Source organism: Halichondria panicea, chromosome 14 (assembly GCF_963675165.1).
Source record: "Halichondria panicea chromosome 14, odHalPani1.1, whole genome shotgun sequence".
NCBI classification, from domain to species: Eukaryota; Metazoa; Porifera; class Demospongiae; order Suberitida; family Halichondriidae; genus Halichondria; species Halichondria panicea.
In genome coordinates, this window is record NC_087390.1 from 943915 (window position 1) to 968666 (window position 24752).

The following is a 24752-nucleotide window of genomic DNA, read 5'->3' on the forward strand; positions in this document are numbered from 1 at the left end:
ACAGTGATGTATCTATAGCTTGCTGTACAGAAATTAATGTTGAAAAAATGAAGTTGTAAATGTGCAGAGTGCATGGTCGAGAAAGTTCTACTTAAAGGCCTACACCTTGTGCTATAGCTTGGACACTGTAATTAGTGAGTGCAATATAATATATATATACTGCTATATTGATAGCTATATAGTGTGTTTACAGCAATCAAGTCCATCTCTATAATTATATATAGACTACTGACTACTATAGATACGTATATAAAATACCATAATTGTCGTTATTTCTGCTTTTGTTTTGGGTGGCTAGCCAATTACAAGGATTTTACAATAATGAAATTAGGGACCCCGAAATTATCTCTTAACAATGCATGGTTCCCAGCATAGTGTGCTGGGCTAGAATATACCGCTTTGAAAGTCTGCGTTTTTGGTGGCACTGTCTGCACACTAAGGCCTGCAGATTACAAAATTACATAATTTATAGTAGATCCTAGATCTATATATAGCTATGTGTGATGGGGGCTTCCCCTCATTTTGGGCATGAAATCATAATAATACTTTGTCACCAACTTTAACAATGGCCACACAGAATGATCCTTTTGTAGAGCAACAGGCCACCGATTCTTTTTATGCAGTGTCTGACGATACTCATAGGGTAGATTCTGATGAATCAGATGCTCTTAGACTTAGTGTAGATTTAGATGATGAAACAACTCGTATCCCTAGCCCTGCCGCTAGCCAACAGGAAGACAGCTCCAAAACGAGAGCTCAAAATGAAATGGAGGACCCAGAACAGTTGATGAAAGAATACGAAAATGCAAAATCGGTCAGAATTCTTGTGACTGGAAAGACTGGCTCTGGAAAATCTACTCTTATTAATGGGATTCTCGGTGTTTCTCTAACAGAGGAGAGGAAAGCTAAAGTAGGGAACAGAATCAGCGAAGCCTGTACAACAGAAGTCGCAGCATATCACGTCAGAAAGGAGAACGTTGATATCACGATTTGGGATAGCCCTGGTCTACAAGATGGCACTGGTAATATGCTGTATCTGCAACAAATAAAGGAGAAGTGTCAGAAGAGAGATTTAACCCTGTACTGTATTGATGTACGTCAGACAAGATTCCTTGATGGAGATGATAACCCGGATGTTGTTGCAATGAAGAATTTTACGAGAGAGTTTGGCTCTCAGTTTTGGAACAACACCGTCATTGTTCTGACATTTTTCAACTACGTTGCCGATGATGTTAATATCAAATATTTAAAAACAGGAGAAGAAAAAACCGAAGCAGTTGAGGCTAAGTTGCTGGAGTGGAAAAACCAAATAGTGCACATTTTAACCCATGATGTAGAGATTGACCAACAAGTTGCTGAGAAGATACCCATTTTTCCGGCTGGGTACTATCGTGAACCAGATCTTCCAGTCTGTGACTATTGGTTATCAAACCTCTGGTTGCATTGCCTCACTGCTATCTCTTCTCAGGAAGGCCAGTTTGCATTACTCAAAACATGTGCAGATCGCTTGAGAACAAATGATGACGTAGGACAAGATGATTTTGAGAATCCTATAGAGCAGCAGCCAATTGTATTAGAAAAGAAGCGCTTCGGAAGAAATGGACTGGTTGGATATGTGATCGGTATTGCTGGAAAACCTGTTGTAATTGGCGTGGCTACTGGAACGGTGATTGGAGTCCTCCTAGCATTTGGGCGACAGAAAATGTCAGAACGAGTAGTAACCGAATTAGTAAAGCTAGTTGTCTGAGCGATAAAATGTACTGTCTATCAATTATAATACGTATATAGATCTATCACTGTTTTATTGAACTGATAGCTATTGATAATAATATTGCACTTAAAGGGCAAGTTTAGTTTGAGTTCAGAGGTGGAATTTCAATGTTATACAAGTAGCAGACCTACTGTATATAATGCCAACAGCGTACTAATTTTTATATTCTGTAATCAGATAATTTTCTACTGCATGGTTAGCCTCCTTCACAAGGCCTCAACAGTGCGGCCTGGAATCGAGGCTACTGCATGGTATACTAAAACGTACTTTTAAGTACTATTTTCAAAAAGTGAAACTGAAATTTAACACTGCTAAATTTCGTAGCAGTCTAAACACGATCTAGCCTCGCACCCAGGCCACACGTTTGTTCTGTATAGTGTTGTGTTCCTTATTGGGTCAGTCTCTAGCCTCGCACACAGGCCACATGTTTGTAAAGTGCTTGCATTCTTTATTGAGTCAATTAATATAAACAAGTCTATAAACACGATCTAGCCTCGCACCCAGGCCACATGTTGTTCTGTAAAGTGTTTGTATTCTTTATTGAGTCAATATAAACTAACATAATAAAATGGTAGATCAGGTTCTACATGTATATAATTGAGCATTTTCATTGTTTACAGAGAGTCTATCTTCACTTTATTAATACACAACTATAATTATTATCTTAATGGTATAGATCTAACCAGACTCCAGATTTTATATGCAATTTAATACCAGATCTAGAGTCATAACTTACCATACAAAGCCTCTTTACATATTAGGCTCCACTAGTCTAGTCTACTATACTGCACAGCTATATCGTCAAAATGAGTTGCAAATACAGAGTGAGAAAGTTCTACTCAAAGGGAGCCTACCTTGTGATAGCTTGGACACTGCTTGTGAGTGCTACTGCTATTGGTAGCCTTAACTTAATCGAGACATTTTTTATTGGCTACCCTAAATGGCTATTCACAACCACACTGGCATTTTGTCTGCCAGTAATACTATGTCTCGGATTTTTAGCCAATTACAAGCTTCAAGATTACACAATAGCAAGAATTGGAATTATCGCCATGTTTCTTGTAACAATGGCTTCCAGCATATACGTCCTAATCCTAGGTCCTGCATTCGGATATGGTTTTGGAAAGTACAGGCTCATTAATGAAGTCGTATACTGTATAGTACTTTGTGTGTTTTTGGTGGCAACGACGTGTTTAACCTGCGTACTACAACTAGGCCTGGATCAGATGCCTGATGCTTCATCTTCTAGCATCACTAGTTTCATCGCTTGGTTTGTGTTCAGTATAAATGCTGGTAGCTGGGTTGGAGATTTTGGGTATTACAGTATAGAATTGGAAGACAACTGTTTTGGGCTAATTGGTGATAAAATAAGTAGTATCCAGCTTTATAGTCTGTGTCCAGCTATATTTGCAAGTCTTATTCTTGTTCTCGACCTCCTTTTCGCTAAAAGCTGGTTGATTATTGAGCCTAACCCACCAAAATCTTTTAAAACTATCTACCATGTTCTCAAGTTTGCTGCCAAGCACAAAGCTCCCCTCAATCGCAGTGCTCTCACATACTGGGAGGAAGACATACCTTCAAGAATGGACCTGGGAAAGTTGAGATACGGTGGACCATTCACTACAGAGCAAGTTGAAGATGTGAAATCAATTCTACGATTGTTTGCTATGAGCCTACCCTTGTGGTTAATATCATTTGCAATTGGTATTAGTCCTACAATTTACAATATTTCATTAAACTTTCCTAATTTCACCACCTGCGAATCTGACATACTTTACTCTTTCGCGTACAGTGGTCGTTGGTGGTCTATGATCTGTACCCTGGTTAATGAATGTTTTTTCTACCCACTTTTCAGAGATAGATTTCCAAGTATTCTAAAGAGACTCGGTATTGCTTCCTTCCTTTCTCTGGTTTTGAGTATTGTATTTGTTATTATGCAATCGTTAGAGATTCTTCACAGAAGGGAAGTAATAACCATTTTATCCTTTATGACAAGAGGTTTGCTGGAAAATTTATTCTTGTGTGCAATACTAGAGTTAGTTTGTGCTCAGGCTCCGTACAACATGCGAAGATTATTTGCTGCTTATATGGTCTTAATTTTTTTGTCCTCTACATATGCTGGCGAATATGCATTAAGTGGTGCAATTCACCCCAAAAATAATACAATGGTACTGATACTGTTTGGAATTAAGGCCGCTCTTAGTCTGCTAGGATTCATCTTTTACTGTCTCCTAGCTCGCTGGTACAAGAGGAGAGTTAGAGACGAGGACTACAATGCACACAGAGTGGTGGAGGAGGTCTATGATCGATATCTAACACCTCGTAATCTGGATTGATTAAATAAGAAGATGACTGATATAGAGACCAAAAAATATAACACACAAAATTACTGTTGTCCACATCGTTATGCATGGTACCCATTGTAACATAATAAAGTCACAAATGTTGTCCTTACCTCTTTGTAGATCAGATTCTAATATCAACATCATAACATTTTCATTGTTTACAGTGAGTGTCTTCACTTCAAGATTACACAATACTATAGCAAGTATCGGAAATACCACCATGTTTCTTGTAACACATAATCCTAGGTCCTGGACTAGAATATGGTTTTGGACAGTACAGGATCATCAATGAAGTCGTATTATGTATAATTATAATGCTTTGTGTGTTTTTAGTGACACTGACATGTTTTGTTTGCATACTATAGGCCTGGATCAGATTCTTGATGTATCATCTTCTAGCATCACTAGTTTTATCGCTTGGACAGTATAAGTGCTGGTGGATGGATTGGGGATTTTGGTGATATTGAAGTTTTTGTCGGATTGATTATCTATTTAGTTTTATAGTCTGTGTGCGTCTTTTATTTGCAAGTCTTATTCTTATTCTCGACCTCCTTTTCGCTAAAAGCTGGTTAATTATAGAGCCTAACCCACCAAAATCATTTACATTGATCTACTGTGTTCTCAAATTTGCTGCCAAGCACAAACCTCCCCTCAATCGCAGTGCTCTCACATACTGGGAGGAAGACGTACCTTCAAGAATGGACCTGGGAAGTCAAGATAATATGGTGGACCATTCGAAGATTATTTGCCGAGTCAATTCATTGTTGAATGAGCTTGTTGTTGTGCATTATAATTATTGTTGTTGTCTATTCATTTTCGTTGTTTACAGAGTTTATATCTATAGTTGATAATTCAATGCTACCAATGTTCTTATGACTCTCTGTATGCTTAACTACACCTGTACACTTTCATCCTGTAATAATAGTGTTTCAGGAATACATTGCTATAATTATGGTGACAAATTACAAGTTATGTTTTGTAATTGTCGAAAGCATAAGCTTGCTAATTTTGTTTGTCGTTGTGTACAGAGTTTATATCTATAGTTAATATTTCAATGCCACCAATGATATTCTAACTCTACAACTATACTGATCCCCTTTTATCTTAAATTGTCCAGTAATAATACAGGTAGTCTAATGGCGTACGGCCACAAAAAGCCTTGTATATAGATCGAGGTTAAACCACTATATCTGTACTGAAATTAGCATTGGAAAATGAGTTGTAAATACAGAGTGAGAAGGTTCTACTCAAAGGGTAGCCTCGATCCCAGGCCGCACTTCCCACTTCACTTAGGGAAGTGGGCCTGGTATCGACTGCTTGCGCATGCGCTAATATCCCTAAGTGAAGTGGGAAGTGCGGCCTGGGATCGAGGCTAGCCAATTACAAGCTTCAAGATTACACAATAATATGTATCGGAATTATATTACCCTATTTTTTGTAACAATGTTTTCCAGCATATACGTCCTTAATTGTCTTAGGTCATGGGCTAGAACACGGCTTTGAAAAGTACAGACTTCTCAATGAAGTCGTATTCTGTATAGTGGTGTGTGTGTTTTTGATGGCACTGGCATGTTTGTCTGCACACTACAACTCCTGGATCAGATGCCTGATGCATCGTCTTCTAGCATCACTAGTTTTATCGCTTGGTTTGTGTTCAGTATAAGTGCCGTAGCTGCATGGGTTCGAGATTTTGGACAATATAATTATGGTATTGAAGGGAAACTAATTGTTGATTCAATAAATACTATATCCAGCTGTATATACATCAGTCTGTGTGCTGCTTTAATTTATTTGCAAGTCTTATTTTTGCTTTTTTGAGCCTAACCCAACATATCAGGTTGCAGCCAAGCACAAAGCTCCCTTCAATCGCAGTGCTCTCACTTACTGGGAGGAAGACATAATGTTATATCTTCAAGAGTGGACCTGGGAGAAAAGTTGATGGACCATTCACTACAGAGAAAATTGGAAGATGTGAAACCAATTCTACGAATGTTAGCTATTATAAGAGCCTAGCTACCATTGTGGTTAATCTTGTTTGCACTTGCTTTTAATCCTACGATTTATAACATTCCATTAAACTTTCCAAATCTCACCAACTGCACATCAGACATGATCTGACATGCTTTTCTCTTTCACGTACAGTAATTATTGGTGGTCTATGATCTGCATGTACCCTGGTCTGAATTCGTTTTCTATCCGCTTTTCAGAGATAAATTTTCGAGTATTCTAAAGAGACTCTGGTATTGCTTCCTTCCTTTCTGAGTGTTGTATTCATTATAGTGCAATTATTGGAGGTTCTATGCATGAGGTAATAACCATTAATTTTATCCTGTATGGCAAAATTTTTTGGGTGCAACTCTGGAGTAGTTTGTGCTCAGGCCCCATACAACATTGAACATCCAAAGATTATTTGCTGCTTGTATGAGAGTATGTTCATTTGAATGAGCTTGTTATTGTGTATTATTGCTGTCAATTCATTTTTGTTGTTTTTACAGAGTCTATATCTGTATAGTTGATGTTTCAATGCCACCAATGTTATTATAAGTCTCTGTATGCTAACTACACCCTTTCATCCTATAATACTTATACGTATATATAGCGTTTCAGGAATACCTATAACCTCTAAGTTAAGCCACTAGATCTAGCTTGCTATACAGAAATTAGTGTTGAAAATGAGTAAATACAGAGTGAGAAAGTTCTACTCAAAGGGAGCCTACCTTGTGCTAGCTTGGATACTACTTGTGAGTGCTACTGCTATTGCTAGCTATAGCTTAATCGAGTCGGTTAATACAGACTATCCAAATTGGCTAGGTGCAATACCACTGTCGTTATTTCTACTCCTAGCATTTTGTCTCGGATTGCTAGCCAATTACAAGCTTCAAGATTACACAATAATAAGGATCGGAATTATCTCCCTATTTTTTGTAGCAATGGTTTCCAGCATATACTTCCTTGTCTTAGGTCCTGGGCTAGAACACCGCTTTGAAAAGTACAGACTTCTCAATGAAATTGTATACTGTATAGTGGGGTCTGTGTTTTTGGTGGCATTGACATGTTTTTTCTGCACACTACAACTAGGCCTGGATCAGATGCCTGATGCATCATCTTCTAGCATCACTAGTTTCATCGCTTGGTTTGTGTTCAGTGCAAGTGCTGGTCTATGGATTGGGGAATTTTTGGAATTTGTCTTGAAGGACAACTGTTTCGGGTTTGTTGAAGATACAATAACTAGTATCCAGCTTTATAGTCTGTGTGCTGCTTTATTTGCAAGTCTTATTCTTGTTCTCGACCTCCTTTTCGCTAAAAGCTGGTTAATTATAGAGCCTAACCCACCAAAATCATTTACATTGATCTACTGTGTTCTCAAGTTTGCTGCCAAGCACAAGGCTCCCCTCAATCGCAGTGCTCTCACATACTGGGAGGAAGATGTACCTTCAAGAATGGACCTGGGAAAGTCGAGATACGGTGGACCATTCACTACAGAGCAAGTTGAAGATGTGAAATCAATTCTACGATTGTTGGCTATGAGCCTACCCTTGTGGTTAATACTGTTTGCACTTGCTTTTAATCCAACATTTCATGACACTGCACTACAACATCGACATATCAAATTTCATAATTTCACCAGCTGCACATCTGACATGCTTTTCTATTTTACATACAGTGGTCATTTGTGGTCTATGATCGGTATCTTGGTTAATGAATTCTTTATCTACCCGCTTTTCAGAGATAAACTTCCAAGCATTCTAAAGAGAATCGGTGTTGGTTCGTTCCTTTCTCTGGTTTTGAGCATAGGTTTTATTATTCTAGAATCATTTGAGGCAATGGGATTGATAGAAACTGTTATATCTTTTGTGTCAAATGGTTTACTGTCAACTCTTTTTCTTTGTGCCATGCTGGAGTTATTTTGTGCTCAGGCTCCATACAACATGCGAAGATTATTTGCTGTGTATATGCTTATTAATTATGAGACCGCTTCAATTGCTGGCATTTCTGGAAGCGGTGCAATTCACCCCCAAAATAATACAATGGTACTAATACTGTTTGGAATCAAGGCTACTATTAGTCTGCTTGGATTCATCCTGTACTGCCTCCTGGCTCACTGGTATAAGAGGAGAGTTAGAGACGAGCACTATCATGTACAAACTGTTGTGGAGGAGGTCTATGATCGATATCTAACATCTCGTAATCTAGATTGATCAGTTAAATGAGATATACATTTGGTAGTCATTATTACAGAACATTATTATACTACTTACTATCTTAATTAACTTGTGCTATAGAAATGTATGTGAACATAAAATATTGTGTTTTAGCAAATTATAAGGCTCCGAAGACGTTATGCAATTTTTATGTATGCGATTACTATTTCCTTGATAAGTATCCAGCTTATAATAATATAGTCTGTGTGCTACTTTATTTGCAAGTTTTATTCTTGTTCTCGACCTTCTCTTTGCTAAAGGTTGGTTGATTATCGAGCCTACAACCCACCAAAATCTTTTAAAACCATTTATCAGGTTGTCAACTTTGCAGCTAAGCACAAGGCTCCCCTCAATCGCAGTGCTCTCACATACTGGGAGGAAGACATACCTTCAAGAATGGATCTGGGAAAGTCGAGATACGGTGGACCATATTCACTACAGAGCAAGTTGAAGATTTGAGCCTTCCCTTGTGGGTAATATCGTTTGCAATTGATATTAGTCCTACCAGGAGTGCTGCATGAATACAATTTATTAACCTTTCTGAATCTCACCAACTGCACATCTGACATGTTTTACTCTTTCGCATACAGTAATTATTGGTGGTCTATAATTATGATCTGGTTAGTCGCATAGACTACAAACCACTAGTCTACTGCGCGCAGTCGAAATGAGTTGTAAATACAGAGTGAGAAAGTTCTATCAAAGGGAGCCTACCTTGGACACTGTTTGTAAGTGCTACAGTTACTGCTTCTTATAGAATTGAGATACTTTTTACGGACTAGCTACCCTAAAATGGCTATAGTCACAACAACACTGGCATTTTTTCTGCCAATAATAATTTATTATGTCTCGGATTTTTAGCTTTAATATTACAAGCTTCAAGATTACATGATAGTGAGGATCGGAATTATCGCCATGTTTCTTGTAACAATTGTTTTTAGCATATACGTCCTAATCTTAGGCCGGTTCTGGACTAGAATATGGTTTTGGACAGTACTACTAGCGAGTCATCAATGAAGTCGTATTATGTATAATTCTTTGTGTGTTTTTTGGTGCCGGGCAACGACATGCATGTTTTATCTGCACACTACAACTATAGGCCTGGATCAAATGCCGGCTGATGCATCATCTTCTAGTATCACCATAGTTTCATTGCTTGGTTTGTGTTCAGTATAAAATTAAGTGCTGGTGTGGATTGGGGATTTTGGAAAATGTGTGATATTGAAAGATCATTGTTTTTGTCAGATTGATTATCCATGTATATAGGATAGACTACACCTAGGAGTATAGTATGCGTCTATGTAACCTCCGCGGTTGCGGTTAGCCCGAGGCGCATAGCCGAGGGAATCCAGAGGAGGTACGACATCCGCGTGTCAAAGGAAACGTTTTAGACACACATTCCATAGCCAATAAAGAGCACCACTGCAAGAAAAAGAGTAACGGAAACTGGAATTTAAAGGTGCAGCTGTATTGCTATCATGTACTAGAGTATACAGCGGAAGTTTGAGACTGATACGTTCACTTTTATTTTTCCCATTGCGGACCCTACCTTAGGTCAAAGTTCGGAATGTGTGCGTTAAAGACACGCGAATGACACGCGGATGTCGTACCTCCTCTCAGAGGGAATCTAACCATAACCAAGGTGGTTACTAAGACGCATATTCTTTTTTTTTTTTTTTTCATGTAAAGGTTTGAGGGTACAAAGCTAGACAAAATAAAATGAAAAATAATGACAAAAATATTTACAATGTGGATGCTGAGTTCAGTTGATTTGCAGTTCTGACATAGCCAGGTCCATAGGGGGCGGTGTCTTCATGGCTTGACCAACGCTTGAGTTGGCACCACGAATGCACTGGATTGCTGATCTTAGTAAAGAAAAATTTAGGCGGCAGCGTAGCCAGGACAGGGTGGAGGAGTAGGGTTGATCCCATTTCATTGCAAGTAGGGAGGCAAGCCTTTTGTAAAAAACAGTCGCTTCAACTGCAAGACCTCCGGTGGCAGAGAGAACGAGTGGGGTGAATGAGGCATTCTCAATTTCTCTTATCCTTTGCTCGTAGGCACGTTTTTTTATTAATTCATGTTTGCGGTAGCAGGCTGTAAGATTGGAGTGAGAATTGGAGGGGGCAGAAGGGTTGAATACTCTGACATCTAGATATGTTTTTGGAAGCGTCCTCCCCAGAACCCATTTGCAGCGACGTCCAGTCTTGCACCTGGCTGAGAGTTAGATGTAGCACCTCTGAGCGCTTCTCCAGTGATAGGTTGCAGCTCTGGTTCAATACTGACGTTGCTGCACACCTCAGTTAGGAGGTTAGCAGTCAAGTCCCTGATTTCATTATGCCTTAGTGAGGGGAAGCCACCCTTAGGGCAGGAGAGGACGTGTTCAACAGAGAACTTGGCTCCACCATAGATAGAAGAAGGAAGTTTCCTTCTTCTATCTATGGCTCCACAACAACACGATAGCGGGGTGCGGATGGGTTGCCAGTTGTACCTAAGAGCTAGAGCATCATGGAATGCTCCCTTGTGTAGCGCAAAGCTGTATTCTTCTATGGGCAGCGAGGTGAGCCAAGAAGAGGCCCCTTTCTCTTGGGCAAGGGTCATAGAGCGCTTTTGCAAGTGTGTTAGGGATTCACTCAGGTGTTCCGATAACTGTTTGGAGTGTTCTCTTCTCTGAGTGTGCACCTCCAATTTTGCCCTCAGCTGGTGGTCTATTATCTCTGCTGAGTGAGTGAGGGTCTTGCCGTAGAATTGCCTCGGTCAGGGGCGCAGTTATTTTGGTGGAGGAGAGAAACTCAGTGTCAGTGGAGACGGTGGGGTTGGCCAATGCGATACCACCAAGTCTGGCAGGCAGAGCCAGGAGGTTACGCTCGATGTCGTTTGGGGGTGGTCTGCCTGTGAGTGCAGGAATCAATTTGGTTCTTATAACTGCTTCCAGAGGGCTTAGGCAATGGCCTAGATTCGGCATTGTACGAGTGAGATATGACCATTTGCTGCTCATTCCGTGGGTAAACGCAGCATGAGCAGCGTGTGGTTGGCTTTGGGCAATGGTTGACAGGAGCTCGAGTTTGTCAGCCCAGCCTAGTCGGGCGCCGCCTCTACCGTTGCCCGGAAGGAGGGCGGCAGCACTCGACTAAGCCCAGCCCTGAACCTTATCAGCCGTACGAGTGGGTGTGGTCTATCTAACTTCTTCATGCGCATGCGCGAGGCGTGGTTATAAAAAGCCAGGTTTGGCTCTGGGTTTGGTGTGTAGCAACAGAATTGAATTTGTACCAGCTGGAGAGCTGTGAGAGACACCAGTTGACAGAAAAAGACAAGAAGACGGCTTCAAAACAACGAAAAACTACAGTAAAACTTAGTAGAGCTTGTGAAACGCTTGTTGAAGATACTGGAAAGAACAGACAAGTAAAAAGAACCTAGAACTGACTGCAACACTTCAAGAAGAAGAATGAAGCTCTGTGGTGGAGTGGAGGGGGGTATAGAGCAGACTGGACCAGCATGGAACATTAAAAAACTCAATAGAAAGGGGCAAGCGATTGCTGAAGTGTTTTTGATGCTTCCTGGCCCCCCCTGCCCATGCCCAACTGGAAAAAGCAATACAAAGCAACAGTGCACATGGAAAGAATGGATATTGACTGAACAAACTATTGCTTTCTGTGTTTTTTTATAATGTTTTTGTCATCTTTTCACTAAAAATTTCATTCCAACTTTTGATATTAAACTTCCTGCAAATTATTTGTCACTTCCTGTAGAATATGCGTCCATTTCCTGTAGAATATGTGTCCACTTCCTGTAGAATATGTGTCCACTTCCTGTAGAATATGAGCCCATTTCCTGTAGAATAAGTACCTTCTTGTAGATTATGCTTCCATGTAATCTACTGTTTTTAGCCAATCAGATCAATTACAGATGATGTAATGTAGTCTAATTAGTAGTATCCAGTTTAAAGTTTGTGTCCAGCTTTATTTGAAGGTCTTATTCTTGTTCTCACAACCTTCTCTTCGCTAAAGGTTGGTTGATTTCGAGCCTAACCCACACAAATCTTTTAACCGTGTTCTCAAGTTTGCTGTCAAGCACAAAGTTCCCCTCAATCGCAGTGCTCTCCCGTACTGGAAGGAAGACATACCTTCAAGAATGGACCTGGGAAAGTCGAGATATGGTGGACCATTCGAAGATTATTTACTGAGTCAGTTCATTTGTTGAATGAGCTTGTTGTTGTCCTTTTCTGTGTCTACAGTATCTGTATTCAGTGCCACCAATGTTATAATAACTCTAACTACACCTGTCCACTTTCATCCTGTAATAATTATATGCATACATTATAATATATGTAGCAGAGCCGTTTTTTTATAGATATAAGCCACTAGATCTATAGCTGGCTATATTAGAAATGAGCGTTGAAAAATGAGTTGTAAATACGGAGTGAGAAAGTTCTACTCAAAGGGAGCCTACCTTGTGCTAGCTTGGACACTGCTTGTGAGTGCTACTACTATTGCTAGCTATAGCTTAATCAGGTCAGTTATTACAGACTATCCAGATTGGCTAGGTGCAATACCACTGTCGTTATTTCTACTCCTAACATTTTGTCTCGGATTGCTAGCCAATTACAAGCTTCAAGATTACACAATAATAAGGATTGGAATTATCACCCTATTTTTGGTAACAATTGTTTCCAGCATATACTTCCTTGTCTTAGGTCCTGGGCTAGAACACCGCTTTGAAAAGTACAGACTTCTCAATGAAGTCGTATTCTGTATAGTGGGGTGTGTGTTTTTGGTAGCACTGACATGTTTTGTCTGCACACTACAACTAGGCCTGGATCAGATGCCTGATGCATCATCTTCTAGCATCACTAGTTTCATCGCTTGGTTTGTGTTCAGTATAAGTGCTGGTAGATGGATTGGAGAGTTTATGTACGTTGTCTTGATTGACAATTGTTTTGGCTTAGTTGAAGATACAATAAGTAGTATCCAGCTTTATAGTCTGTGTGCTGCTTTATTTGCAAGTCTTATTCTTGTTCTCGACCTCCTTTTTGCTAAAAGCTGGTTAATTATCGAGCCTAACCCACCAAAATCATTTACATTGATCTACTGTGTTTTCAAGTTTGCTGCCAAGCACAAAGCTCCCCTCAATCGCAGTGCTCTCACATACTGGGAGGAAGACGTACCTTCAAGAATGGACCTGGGAAAGTCGAGATACGGTGGACCATTCACTACAGAGCAAGTTGAAGATGTGAAATCAATTCTACGATTGTTGGCTATGAGCCTACCCTTGTGGTTAATACTGTTTGCACTTGCTTTTAATCCTACATTTCATCACACTGCACTACAACATCGATATATCAAATTTCATAATTTCACCAGCTGCACATCTGACATGCTTTTCTGTTTTACGTACAGTGGTCATTGGTGGTCTATGATTGGTATCCTGGTTAATGAATTCTTTATCTACCCGCTTTTCAGAGATAAACTTCCAAGCAGCATTCTAAAGAGAATCGGTGTTGGTTCGTTCCTTTCTCTGGTTTTGAGCATAGGTTTTATTATTCTAGAATCATTTGAGGCAATGGGATTGATAGAAACTGTTATATCTTTTGTATCAAATGGTTTGCTGTCAGCTCTTTTTCTTTGTGCTATGCTGGAGTTAGTTTGTGCTCAGGCTCCATACAATATGCGGAGATTATTTGCTGTGTATATGCTTATTAATTATGTGACCGCTTCAATTGCTGGCATTTATGGAAGCGGTGCATTTCACCCCAAAAATAATACAATGGTACTGATACTGTTTGGAATCAAGGCTACTATTAGTCTGCTTGGATTCATCCTGTACTGCCTCCTGGCTCACTGGTATAAGAGGAGAGTTAGAGACGAGCACTATCATGTACAAACTGTTGTGGAGGAGATTTATGATCGATATCTAACAACTCGTAATCTAGATTGATTAAAATATTAATGAGAAGACGACTGATTGTATCATTATTCATTATTATACGTAGTTCAGTAGAATTCTATGTATTTTACAAGTGAAAGTGAAATGTAGCAGACTGAGTCTAAACAAGAGCTAAACAATTATAGCCATCATCATAATTATTGCCCTTAAAACAAATCAGTTAGAAAATGCCATGTATACTGTAGATCGGCAGAGTGCTTTGTTTTTCATCAAGTGCAGTATGGTTATGACAGCATGAGGTTTGTTATGACATAACATTTTCATTGTTTACAGAGAGTATCTTCACTTTATTAAATACATGCTGTCTTAATGCTATACTGAGGCAGTCTCCTATCCTAGTATCACTTGTTCTGTTAGGGTAGCAATATCGCATAGACTACAAACCACTAGTCTACTGCGCGCAGTCGAAATGAGTTGTAAATACAGAGTGAGAAGGTTCTATCAAAGGGAGCCTACCTTGTGATAGCTTGGACACTATTATATTTCGGATTTTTAGCTTTAATATTACAAGCTTCAAGATTACATGATAGTGAGGATCGGAATTATCGCCATGTTTCTTGTAACAATGGTTTTCAGCATATACGTCCTAATCTTAGGCCGGTTCTGGTCTAGAATATGGTTTTGGACAGTACTACTATAGCGAGTCATCAATGAAGTCGTATTATGTATAATGCTTTGTGTGTTTTTGGTGCCGGGCAACGACATGTATGTTTTATCTGCACACTACAACTAGGCCTGGATCAGATGCCGGCTGATGCATCATCTTCTAGTATCACTATAGTTTCATTGCTTGGTTTGTGTTCAGTATAAAATTAAGTCACGGCTGGTGTGGATTGGGGATTTTGGAAAATGTGTGATATTGAAAGATCATTGTTTTTGTCGGATTGATTATCCATGTATATAGGATAGACTACACCTAAGAGTAGAATATGCATCCATAGATACTATAAATTTATAGTATCTATGATGCATCTATGTAACCTCCGCGGTTGCGGTTAGCCCGAGGCGCATAGCCGAGGGAATCCAGAGGAGATACAACGACCTCGTGTCAAAGGAAACGTTTTAAACACACATTCCTTAGGTCACAGTTCGGAATGTGTGTGTTAAAGACACGCGAATGACACGCGGATGTCGTACCTCCTCTCGGAGGGAATCTAACTGTAACCAAGATGGTTACTAAGACGCATATTCTACGAGTGGGTGTAGTCTATCTAACTTCTTCATGCGCATGCCCGAGGCGTGGTTATAAAAGCCAGGTTTGGTGTGTAGCAACAGAATTGAATTTGTACCAGCTGGAGAGCTGTGAGAGACACCAGTTGACAGAAAAAGACAAGAAGACGGCTTCAAAACAACGAAAAACTACAGTAAAACTTAGTAGAGCTTGTGAAACGCTTGTTGAAGATACTGGAAAGAACAGACAAGTAAAAAGAACCTAGAACTGACTGCAACACTTCAAGAAAAAGAATGAAGCTCTGTGGTGGAGTGGAGGGGGGTATAGAGCAGACTGGACCAGCATGGAACATTAAAAAACTCAATAGAAAGGGGCAAGCGATTGCTGAAGTGTTTTTGATGCTTCCTGGCCCCCCCTGCCCATGCCCAACTGGAAAAAGCAATACAAAGCAACAGTGCACATGGAAAGAATGGATATTGACTGAACAAACTATTGCTTTCTGTGTTTTTTTTATAATGTTTTTGTCATCTTTTCACTAAAAATTTCATTCCAACTTTTAATAACTTCCTGCAAATTATTTGTCACTTCCTGTAGAATATGCGTCCATTTCTTGTAGAATATGTGTCCACTTCCTGTAGAATATGTGTCCACTTCCTGTAGAATATGCGCCCATTTCCTGTAGAATAAGTACCTTCTTGTTAGATTATGCTTCCATGTATTAAATCTACTGTTTTTAGCCAATCAGATCAATTACAGATGATGTAATGTAGTCTAATTAGTAGTATCCAGTTTTATAGTCTGTGTCCAGCTTTATTTGCAAGTCTTATTCTTGTTCTCACAACCTTCTCTTCACTAAAGGTTGGTTGATTTCGAGCCTAACCCACACAAATCTTTTAACCGTGTTCTCAAGTTTGCTGTCAAGCACAAACTTCCCCTCAATCGCAGTGCTCTCCCGTACTGGAAGGAAAACATACCTTCAAGAATGGACCTGGGAAAGTCGAGATATGGTGGACCATTCGAAGATTATTTACTGAGTCAGTTCATTTGTTGAATGAGCTTGTTGTTGTCCTTTTCTGTGTTTACAGTATCTGTATTCAATGCCACCAATGTTATAATAACTCTAACTACACCTGACCACTTTCATCCTGTAATAATTATATGCATACATTATACTATTATGTATAGCAAAGCCGTTTCTTACTGATATAAGCCACTAGATCTATAGCTGGCTATATTAGAAATGAGCGTTGAAAAATGAGTTGTAAATACGGAGTGAGACAGTTCTACTCAAAGGGAGCCTACCTTGTGCTTGCTTGGACACTGCTTGTGAGTGCTACTGCTATTGCTAACTATAGCTTAATCGAGTCAGTTATTACAGACTATCCAGTTTGGCTAGGTTCAATACCACTGTCGTTGTTTCTGCTCCTAACATTTTGTCTCGGATTACTAGCCAATTACAAGCTTCAAGATTACACAATAATAAGGATCGGAATTATCTCCCTATTTTTTTGTAACAGTGGTTTCCAGCATATACGTCCTAATCCTAGGTTCTGGACTAGAACACCGCTTTGAAATGTATAGACTTCTCAATGTAGTCGTTTTCTGTATAGTGGGGTTTGTGTTTTTGGTAGCACTGACATGTTTTGTCTGCACACTACAACTAGGCCTGGATCAGATGCCTGATGCATCATCTTCTAGCATCACTAGTTTCATCGCTTGGTTAGGGTTCAGCATAAGTGCTGGTGAATGGATTGGGGAGTTTTTGGATTTTGTCTTGAAGGACAACTGTTTCGGGTTAGTTGAAGATACAATAAGTAGTATCCAGATTATTTGCTGTGTATATGCTTATTAACTATGGGACCACTTCAATTGCGGGCATTTATGGAAGCGGTGCAATTCACCCCAATAATAATACAATGGTACTGATACTGTTTGGAATCAAGGCTACTATTTGTCTGCTTGGATTCATCCTGTACTGTTTCCTGGCTCACTAGTATAAGAGGAGAGTTAGAGACGAGCACTATCATCAAACTGTTGTGGAGGAGGTCTATGATCGATATCTAACAACTCGTAATCTAGATTGATTAAAATATTAATGAGAAGACGACTGATTGTATCATTATTCATTATTAACGTAGTTCAGTAGATTCTATGTATTTTACAAGTGAAAGTGAAATGTAGCAGACTGAGTCTAAACAAGAGCTATAAACAATTATAGCCATCATCATAATTATTGCCCTTAAAACAAATCAGTTAGAAAATGCCATGTATACTGTAGATCGGCAGAGTGCTTTGTTTTTCATCAAGTGCAGTATGGTTATGACAACATGAGGTTTGTTAGGACATAACATTTTCATTGTTTACAGAGAGTATCTTCACTTTATTAAATACATTCTGTCTTATAATGCTATACTGAGGCAGTCTCCTATCCTAGTATCACTTGTTCTGTTAGGGTAGCAATATCGCATAGACTACAAACCACTAGTCTACTGCGCGCAGTCGAAATGAGTTGTAAATACAGAGTGAGAAAGTTCTATCAAAGGGAGCCTACCTTGTGCTAGCTTGGACACTGTTTGTAAGTGCTACAGTTACTGCTTCTTATAGAATTGAGATACTTTTTATGGACTAGCTACCCTAAATGGCTAGTCACAACAACACTGGCATTTTTTCTACCAATAATAATTTATTATGTCTCGGATTTTTAGCTTTAGTATTACAAGCTTCAAGATTACATGATAGTGAGGATATCGGAATTATCGCCATGTAACAATGGTTTTCAGCATATACGTCCTAATCTTAGGCCGGTTCTGGACTAGAATATGGTTTTGGACAGTACTACTAGCGAGTCATTAATGAAGTCGTATTATGTATAATGCTTTGTGTGTTTTTGGTGGCGGGCAATGACATGCATGTTTTATCTGCACACTACAACTAGGCCTGGATCAGATGCCGGCTGATGCATCATCTTCTAGTATCACTATAGTTTCATTGCTTGGTTTGTATTCAGTATAAAATTAAGTGCTGGTGTGGATTGGGGATTTTGGAAAATGTGTGATATTGAAAGATTATTGTTGTTGTCGGATTGATTATCTATGTACAACTGTATATAGATAGACTACACCTAAGAGTAGAATATGCGTCTATGTAACCTCCGCGGTTGCGGTTAGTCCGAGGCGCATAGCCGAGGGAATCCAGAGGAGGTACGACATCCGCATGTCAAAGGAAACGTTTTAGACACACATTTCTTAGGTCAAAGTTCGGAATGTGTGTGTTAAAGACACGCGAATGACACGCGGATGTCGTACCTCCTCTCGGAGGGAATCTAACCGTAACCAAGGTGGTTACTAAGACGCATATTCTACGAGTGGTGTAGTCTATCTAACTTGGACTTTATGCGCATGCGCGAGGCATGGTTATAAAAAGCCAGGTTTGGTGTGTAGCAACAGAATTGAATTTGTACGAGCTGGAAAGCTGTGAGAGACACCAGTTGACAGAAAAAGACAAGAAGACGGCTTCAAAACAACGAAAAACTACAGTAAAACTTAGTAGAGCTTGTGAAATGCTTGTTGAAGATACTGGAAAGAACAGACAAGTAAAAAGAACCTAGAACTGACTGCAACACTACAAGAACTGAGAAGAATGAAGCTCTGTGGTGGAGTGGAGGGGGGTATAGAGCAGACTGGACCAGCATGGAACATTAAAAAACTCAATAGAAAGGGGCAAGCGATTGCTGAAGTGTTTTTGATGCTTCCTGGCCCCCCCTGCCCATGCCCAACTGGAAAAAGCAATACAAAGCAACAGTGGACATGGAAAGAATGGATATTGACTGAACAAACTATTGCATTCTGTGTTTTTTATAATGTTTTTGTCATCTTCTTGTCACTTTCACTAAAAATTTCATTCCAACTTTTGATAACTTCATGCAAATTATTTGTCACTTCCTGTAGAATATGCATCCATTTCCTGTAGAATATGTGTCCACTTCCTGTAGAATATGTGTCCACTTCCTGTAGAATATGCGCCCATTTCCTGTAGAATAAGTACCTTCTTGTAGATTATGCTTCCATTCGGTAATCTATACTGTTTTTAGCCAATCAGATCAATTACAGATGATGTAATGTAGTCTAATTAGTAGTATCCAGTTTTATAGTCTGTGTCCAGCTTTATTTGCAAGTCTTATTCTTGTTCTCACAACCTTGTCTTCGCTAAAGGTTGGTTGATTTCGAGCCTAACCCACAAAAATCTTTTAACCGTGTTCTCAAGTTTGCTGTCAAGCACAAAGTTCCCCTCAATCGCAGTGCTCTCCCGTACTGGAAGGAAGACATACCTTCAAGAATGGACCTGGGAAAGTCGAGATATGGTGGACCATTCGAAGATTATTTACTGAGTCAGTTCATTTGTTGAGCTTGTTGTTGTCCTTTTCTGTGTTTACAGTATCTGTATTCAATGCCACCAATGTTATAATAACTCTAACTACACCTGTCCACTTTCATCCTGTACTAATTATATGCATACATTATAATATATGTAGCAGAGCCGTTTCTTACTGATATAAGCCACTAGATCTATAGCTGGCTATAATTATTAGAAATGAGCATTGAAAAATGAGTTGTAAATACGGAGTGAGAAAGTTCTACTCAAAGGGAGCCTACCTTGTGCTAGCTTGGATACTGCTTGTGAGTGCTACTGCTATTGCTAACTATAGCTTAATCGAGTCGGTTATTACAGACTATCCAGATTGGCTAGGTTCAATACCACTGTCGTTATTTCTACTCCTAACATTTTGTCTCGGATTGCTAGCCAATTACAAGCTTCAAGATTACACAATAATAAGGATCGGAATTATCTCCCTATTTTTCGTAACAATTTTTTCCAGCATATACTTCCTTGTCTTAGGTCCTGGACTAGAACACCGCTTTGAAAAGTACAGACTTCTCAATGAAGTTTTATTCTGTATAGTGGAGTGTGTGTTTTTGGTGGCACTGACATGTTTTGTCTGCACACTACAACTAGGCCTGGATCAGATGCCTGATGCATCATCTTCTAGCATCACTAGTTTCATCGCTTGGTTTGTGTTCAGTATGAGTGCTGGTAGATGGATTGGAGAGTTTATGTACGTTGTCTTGATTGACAATTGTTTTGGCTTAGTTGAAGATACAATAAGTATTATCCAGCTTTATAGTCTGTGTGCTGCTTTATTTGCAAGTCTTATTCTTGTTCTTGACTTTCTTTTCGCTAAAAGCTGGTTAATTATAGAGCCTAACCCACCCAAATCATTTATATTGATCTACCGTGTTCTTAAATTTGCTGCCAAGCACAAGGCTCCCCTCAATCGCAGTGCTCTCACATACTGGGAGGAAGACGTACCTTCAAGAATGGACCTGGGAAAGTCGAGATACGGTGGACCATTCACTACAGAGCAAGTTGAAGATGTGAAATCAATTCTACGATTGTTTACTATGAGCCTACCATTGTGGTTAATACTGTTTGCACTTGCTTTTAATCCAACATTTCATGACATTTCACTACAACATCGATATGTCAAGTTTTATAATTTCACCAACTGCACATCTGACATGCTTTTCTCTTTTACGTACAGTGATCATTTGTGGTCTATGATCGGTATCCTGATTAATGAATTCTTTATCTACCCGCTTTTCAGAGTTAGACTTCCAAGCATTCTAAAGAGAATCGGTGTTGGTTCGTTCCTTTCTCTGGTTTTGAGCATAGGTTTTATTATTCTAGAATCATTTGAGGCAATGGGATTGGTTGAAACTGTTATATCTTTCGTGTCAAATGGTTTGCTGTCAACTCTTTTTCTTTGTGCCATGCTGGAGTTAGTTTGTGCTCAGGCTCCATACAATATGCAGAGATTATTTGCTGTGTATATGCTTGTTAATTATGTGACTGCTTCAATTGCTGGTATTTATGGAGGCGGTGCAATTCACCACAAAAATAACACAGTGGTACTGATACTGTTTGGAATCAAGGCTACTATCAGTCTGCTTGGATTCATCCTGTACTGCCTCCTGGCTCGCTGGTACAAGAGGAGAGTTAGAGACGAGGACTACCATGCACAAACTGTTGTGGAGGAGGTCTATGATCGATATTTAGCATCTTGTAATCGAGAAGATGACTGATTATAGAGACAAAGAAATGTATCATTTTATATAGAATTTTATGTATTTTTTGATGTCAACAAGTGAAACTGAAATGTAGCAGTCTAAACAAGAGTTAAATATTAGCTATCATGTTGCCGTTAGAAAATACAAACAAAAGTGTGTGCTGAATGATAGTCAGCATTGCATTGACATGTAGATCTAGGCAAAGTGCTTTAATTTATTATCAGTCACCAGGTGCAGCATCCATGGTTATTACAACATGAGTTTTGTTGTCTGTTCCTTACTGAGAACATTTTCTATCTTATCTTAACATCTTAATGTTATTAACATCTATAATTAAGGCACAAAATTTAATGTTGTTCTTACGTATACTATTGTGATATCTTGAAAAGATTCAAGTTTAATTCACGAATATGGAACTCTAACATAAATCATAAGAACAGTTATTTATATACAAACAGAATACAAAGAGAACATTCTAGACTTAGCTAGTAACACAAGAGAACATGCTATACTTAGCTAGTAACACAAGAGAACATGCTATACTTAGCTAATAAGAAATCAGGACATAATTGCTTCTTCGGTTTTAAGCATAGGTTTTATTATTCTAGAATCATTTCAGATAATGGAAATGGTAGAAACTGTTATATCTTTTGTGTCAAATGGTTTGCTGTCAACAAACTGTTGTGGAGGAGGTCTATGATCGATATCAAACACCTCGTAATCTAGATTGAAGATGACTGATTATACTGATTATTATATAGAGAGCATGCAATGTATGTCAACAAGCAAGAGCTGAACATTAGCCATCATGTTACCGTTAGTATACTGATCAGTTAGAAAATGCAATCAAAACTGTGTACTGAATGAGAAACAGTATAGCGGGTAATTTTCGGGGGACAAAATATTCGTGTTGAGCAATATTTATAGTCACTTCGTGGATAATATTTTTGTGGTTGCTGCTTGCACTGCAGGTAAAGGTAGGCAAGGTTGCTTCACATGCTATACCGATCGAGTGTTTTGTTTTCACCAGGTGCAGTATGGCTATGACAACATGAGGCAGTGTTTGTGTTCCTTCGATAATAAAATCACAATGTTTAGATATATACTGCATGTATGATAGCATAATTATTCTGATCATCAGACCATTATTTGCAGAATCTACTTTCACTTTATTAAACACACAAAGTTAATGTTGACAAATCAGGTTCTATAATATTGACCATCATAACATTTTCATTGTTTATAGAGAGTGTCTTCACTTTATAAAATACACAACAATTATGCGTTTTCCCAATGCTAAACAGTTTCATACATATACCACTTGTTTTGTCAGGGTAGCAATATCACTACAAAACCACTTGTCTATAGTATACTATAGTGAGTCTATACAGCTGCACAGCTATATTGTCGAAATGAGTTGTAAATACAGAATGAGAAAGTTCTACTCAAAGGGATCCTACCTTGTGCTAGCTTGGACACTGTTTGTAAGTGCTACTGCTATTGCTAGCCTTAACTTAACCTACATACTTTTTACTGGCTATCCTGATTGGCTAGTCACAACAACACTGGCAGTTTTTCTGCCAATAATATTTTGTCTCGAATATTTAGCCAGGCTTCAAGATTACACAATAGCAAGGATCGGAATTATCGCCATGTTTCTTGTAACAGTTGTTTTCAGCATATACGTCCTAATCCTCGGTCCTGGACTAGAATATGGTTTTGGAAAGTACAGCCTCATCAATGAAGTCGTATTATGTATAATGCTTTGTGTGTTTTTGGTGGCACTGACATGTTTAACCTGCGTACTACAGCTTGGTTTGATGCCTGATGCTTCATCTTCTAGTATCGCTAGTTTTATCGCTTGGTTTGTGTTCAGTATAAGTGCGGGTAGCTGGGTTGGAGATTTCAGAATATATGGTATTGAAAGGTAACTGCTTTGGTATAATTGTTGATTCAATCAGTAGTATCCAGCTTTATAGTCTGTATCCAGCTTTATTTGCAAGTTTTATTCTTATTCTCAACCTCCTTTTCGCTAAAAGCTGGTAGATTATCGAGCTTAACCCACCAAAATCTTTTAAAATGATCTATCAGGTTCTCAAGTTTGCAGCCAAACACAAAGCTCCCCTCAATCGCAGTGCTCTCACATACTGGGAGGAAGACATACCTTCAAGAATGGACCTGGGAAAGTCGAAATATGGTGGACCATTCACTACGGAGGAAGTTGAAGATGTGAAATCAATTCTACGAATGTTTGCTATAAGCCTACCCTTGTGGTTAATCTCGTTTGCAATTGCTTTTAATCCCGACAATGTCGTTCCATTAACCTTTCCAAATCTCACCAACTGCACATCTGACATGCTTTTCTCTTTCACGTACAGTAATTATTGGTGGTCTATGATCTGTACCCTGGTTACTGAATTCGTTTTCTATCCGCTTTTCAGAGATAGATTTCCAAGTATTCTAAAGAGAATCGGTATTGCTTCCTTCCTTTCTCTGGTGTCGAGTATTGTATTCATTATAGTGCAATCATTGGAGGTTCTTCACAAAAAAGAGGTACTAACCATTTTATCCTTGATGATGAAAGGTTTCCTGGGAAATCTTTTTTTTTGTGCAATGGTGGAGTTAGTTTGTGCTCAGGCTCCGTACAACATGTGAAGATTATTTGCTGCTTATATGGGCTTAAATTTTTTATCCTCTACATACGCTGGCATTTATTTAAGTGGTGTAATTCACCCCAAAAATAATACAATGGTACTGATACTGTTTGGAATCAAGGCTACTATTAGTCTGCTTGGATTCATCCTGTACTGCCTCCTGGCTCACTGGTATAAGAGGAGAGTTAGAGACGAGCACTATCATGTACAAACTGTTGTGGAGGAGGTCTACGATCGATATCTAACAACTCGTAATTAACATATTAATGAAGCTGATTGTATCATTATTCATTACTATACACACAGTTCAGATAGATTAATTTTGTTGAATTCTATGTATTTTACAAGTGAAACTGAAATCAAGCAGACTGAGTCTAAACAAGAGCTTAACGTTTAATAGCCATCATCATATTGCCCTTAAAACAAATCAGTTAGAAAATCCAACCAAAACTATGTACTGAATGATAGTCAGCATTGCATTGACATGCACACATGCATCATAATATTATACATGTGGATTGACAGAGTGCTTGTTTTTCATCAA

At 38.9% G+C, this 24752-nt stretch overlaps 2 protein-coding genes and 1 pseudogene across 2 annotated transcripts; 2 read left to right on the forward strand and 1 right to left on the reverse strand.

Moving 5' to 3' along the window:
- Positions 1-521: 521 nt before the first annotated feature.
- LOC135347299 (uncharacterized) lies at positions 522-1809 on the forward strand. The gene has a single exon (XM_064545225.1). It carries the CDS (start codon positions 566-568, stop codon positions 1745-1747), a length of 1182 nt encoding a protein of 393 aa, XP_064401295.1. The 5' UTR covers positions 522-565; the 3' UTR covers positions 1748-1809.
- A 4927-nt stretch (positions 1810-6736) lies between these two features.
- Positions 6737-8456, forward strand: LOC135347300 (solute carrier family 15 member 4-like). The gene has a single exon (XM_064545226.1). The coding sequence runs from the start codon at positions 6789-6791 to the stop codon at positions 8313-8315; it is 1527 nt and encodes a 508-aa protein (XP_064401296.1). The 5' UTR covers positions 6737-6788; the 3' UTR covers positions 8316-8456.
- Positions 8457-9738: 1282 nt separating this feature from the next.
- LOC135347301 (uncharacterized) lies at positions 9739-11052 on the reverse strand (annotated as a pseudogene).
- Positions 11053-24752: the final 13700 nt, after the last annotated feature.